The sequence below is a fragment of the Myotis lucifugus genome, unplaced genomic scaffold (assembly GCF_000147115.1).
Source record: "Myotis lucifugus unplaced genomic scaffold, Myoluc2.0 scaffold_2196, whole genome shotgun sequence".
Classification (NCBI taxonomy): Eukaryota; Metazoa; Chordata; class Mammalia; order Chiroptera; family Vespertilionidae; genus Myotis; species Myotis lucifugus.
The window spans coordinates 18998-22036 of NW_005873244.1; the positions used below are offsets into that span (position 1 = coordinate 18998).

A 3039-nucleotide genomic window follows, 5' to 3' on the forward strand; every position below is an offset into this window, starting at 1 on the left:
CTGCTGATGGGCACTTAGGCTGTTTCCAAATCTTAGCTCTGGTGAATTGTGCTGCTATGACATAGGGTGCATATATCCTTTCTGATTGGTGTTTCTGGTTTCTGTGGGATCAATGGGTCAAATGGGAGTTCCATTTTTAGTTTTTGAGGAACCTCCATACTGTCTTCCATAGTGGCTGCACCAGTCTGCATTCCCACCAGCAGTGCACGAGAGTTCCTTTTTCTCCACATCCTCTCCAGCACTTGTCGTTTGTGGCTTTGTTGATGATAGCCATTCTGACAGGTGTGAGATGGTACCTCATTGTTGTTTTGATTTGCATCTCTCAGATGATTAGTGACTTTGAGCATGTTTTCATATGTCTCTTGGCTTTCTGAATGTCCTCTTTTTGAAAGGTGTCTATTTAAGTCCTTTGTCCATTTTTTTATTGGACTGTTTATCTTCCTTTTGTTAAGTTGTATGAGTTCCTGTAAATGTTGGAGATTAAACCCTTATCGGTGATAACATTGGCAAATATGTTCTCCCATGCAGTGGGCTTTCTTGTTGTTTTATTGATGGTTTACTTTGCTGTGCAGAAGCTTTTTATTTTGATGGAATCCCATTTGTTCATTTTCTCTTTAGTTTCAAGTGCCCTAGGAGCTGTATCGGTGAAGAAATTGCTTCGGCATATGTCTGAGATTTTGTTGCCTTTGGATTCCACCAGTATTTTTATGGTTTCCCATCTTAAATTTAAGTCCTTTATCCATTTTGAGTTTATTTTTGTGTATGGTGTGAGTTGGTGGTCTAGTTTCATTTTTTTTGCATGTATCTCTCCAATTTTCCCAGCACTATTTATTGAAGAGACTGTCTTGACTCCATTGTATATTCTTGCCTCCTTTTTAACATATTAATTGAGCATATTGGTTCGGGTCAATTTCTGGGTTCTCTATTCTATTCCATTGATCTATATGTCTGTTCCTGTGCCAGTACCAGGCAGTTTTGAGAACAGTGGCTTTGTAATACAGCTTGATATCTGGTATTGAGATCCCACCTACTTTGTTATTCTTTCTCAGGATCGCTGCAGCTATTTGGGGTCTTCTTTTATTCCAGATGAATTTTTGGAGAGTTCGTCCTAGGTCTGTGAAATATGCCGTTGGTATTTCAATGGGAAGTGCGTTGAATTTGTAGATTGCCTTGGGTAGTATGGACATTTTAATGATGTTGATTCTACCAATCCATGAACAGGGTATGTTCAGGATCCTCTATTGAGGATCCTAAGAGCCTGGGTTTGGGACCACCCTGTGTGTGACCTCTGAACCCCTGGGCTTGGAGAGTGAGGTCCCGCCCCTGGGAAGGCCAGGGCTGCTCTGACCCAACAAACTCAGCCTCGCTGCTCCCTGTGCTGGACCCCGAGCCCTGGGAACCACTGGGTCAGGGCAGCAACAGCTCTGCCCTTTGTGGGGACGCCCACTTCTATGGAAACTCCCGCGGGGGGCGGGGGGCGGGGGAGGCGGCTCCTGGACAGGAAAAGGAACTGAAGTGTCTGCGGAGCTGGGACCTGCCCCTCCCTCCTGGGCGGTGAGCCCTTCAGGCCTGAGTGAGGACTGGCTGGAGCAGGTGGGTGGGGATGGGCCTTCCTCTATGAGGATTGGCTGGCGAAATTGGGGCGGGCCCTCTGGCAAGCTGGGGCACAGGGCGGGCTGGTGAGGGTGACCGGGAGGCGGAGGGATGCAGAGGGCAGGGAAGGGCAGGCCTGCCAGTCAGAGCTGCCCCTGAGTAGTAACCACGGGACTTATGAGCTGACAGCTCTTGAACTAATGGAAATGATGCAGGAAAAAAAAGAAAAAGAAAAAGAAAACAGGAAATGAAACAGGAAGCTGTGCACGGCCTCCCTCCCAGGCACAGACACCCAGTTCCTCCCCCAGAGGGGGCTGGGCTGCTGGGCGACACCGACCCCGGACTCACCAGCCTCAGGACGTCAGCCGCGGGCGTCGGGCTGCAGGGGGGTGGCCCCCAGCCGGGCAGAGGCTGCATGTCCACCCGGGACCCTATTCCCTGACCGCGGCCTCGGGACTCCGGCCGGCAGGACAGATGGACGGCGGGACAGACGCACTCACTCTTGACCTCACAGCTGCTGTGGCTGCTCCCAAAGAGAAAGAGAAAAGCAAACTGATCTTGGGCTGCGGTTTCCTCCAACACCCACAGGGGGCCACCCCCACACAGCGGGATCAACCAGCCATTGCTTGGCTGCCTCTGTGCTCTCTCCGCCCAGGGGAGGGAGGGGCTAGCCCAGCTCCACAGAGCAGTCCCGTCCCCTCTCTGGTCCAGGAGCCGCCTCCCCCGCCCCCCGCCCCCCGCGGGAATTTCCATAGAAGTGGGCGCCCCCCCAAAGCGCATCTCTTTCCCTGTCGCTCTGCCCCCCAGAGAGCTGACCTGCAGCCTCTCCCCACGCGGGCAGAGCCCTCTGAGCCTCCGTGACCTGTGTCCCCTCTGCCTGGGGAGCTGTTTGCACCCACACATTCCAGAGGGAGCCTCTCAGGGGAACTCTGGGCCCCTGGGTGTGCGGGAGGGGCACTGTCACCCCTGAGCACCTGGAGGGGCTCCCCACCATGTGCACTTACACCCACCTGCCTGCAGGGGGCGGGCTGGGTCATTCCTGCCCCCATTCCACAGACTGGGAGGTGGGGACTCAGAGAGACAGGGCCGGGCCCAGGGCTCCGGGTGCAAATGGTGCTCAGACCCAACCCTCATCTCTGACCTCAGAGGCCTGGGCCTTCACCTCCGCCTCCTGCTCACACTGTGGAGGCGGCACAGGCCCCTCGGCGGGAATGAGGGAAGCGCCGTGGAATGAGGGACACGGACACAGGAACCCAGGGGCCTGGAAGGGACTCCCTCTGCAGAAACCTGGGACCTGTCTCTGGCTCCTGTGTTTCCGGGACGAGGCTCTGCCGACGCCACTGACTCCGCCGACCCACCAGCTCAGGCCCCTTTCCCAGGGGCGGCTCTTGGGGGGGTGGGTGCCAGCAAGACCCCCAACGAAGGGGCATCAGCAAAAAGGAACAA

General features: G+C 54.6%; 1 protein-coding gene across 2 annotated transcripts in view; it reads right to left on the reverse strand.

The window, feature by feature from the left end:
• LOC102423379 (tumor necrosis factor receptor superfamily member 14) overlaps positions 1-2226 on the reverse strand; it is a 4493-nt gene extending 2267 nt beyond the window's left edge. The window contains exons 1-2 of one of the 2 annotated variants that reach the window (XM_023748968.1): positions 1942-2226; positions 1749-1790 (exon numbers count right to left, since the gene is read on the reverse strand). In XM_023748968.1, coding sequence (XP_023604736.1) covers positions 1749-1790; positions 1942-2010 — 111 coding nt within the window. In that variant the 5' untranslated portion in view covers positions 2011-2226. The remainder of the gene's footprint in view (positions 1-1748; positions 1791-1941) is intronic. The other variant, XM_006108381.3, reaches the window with a different exon arrangement.
• Positions 2227-3039: the final 813 nt, after the last annotated feature.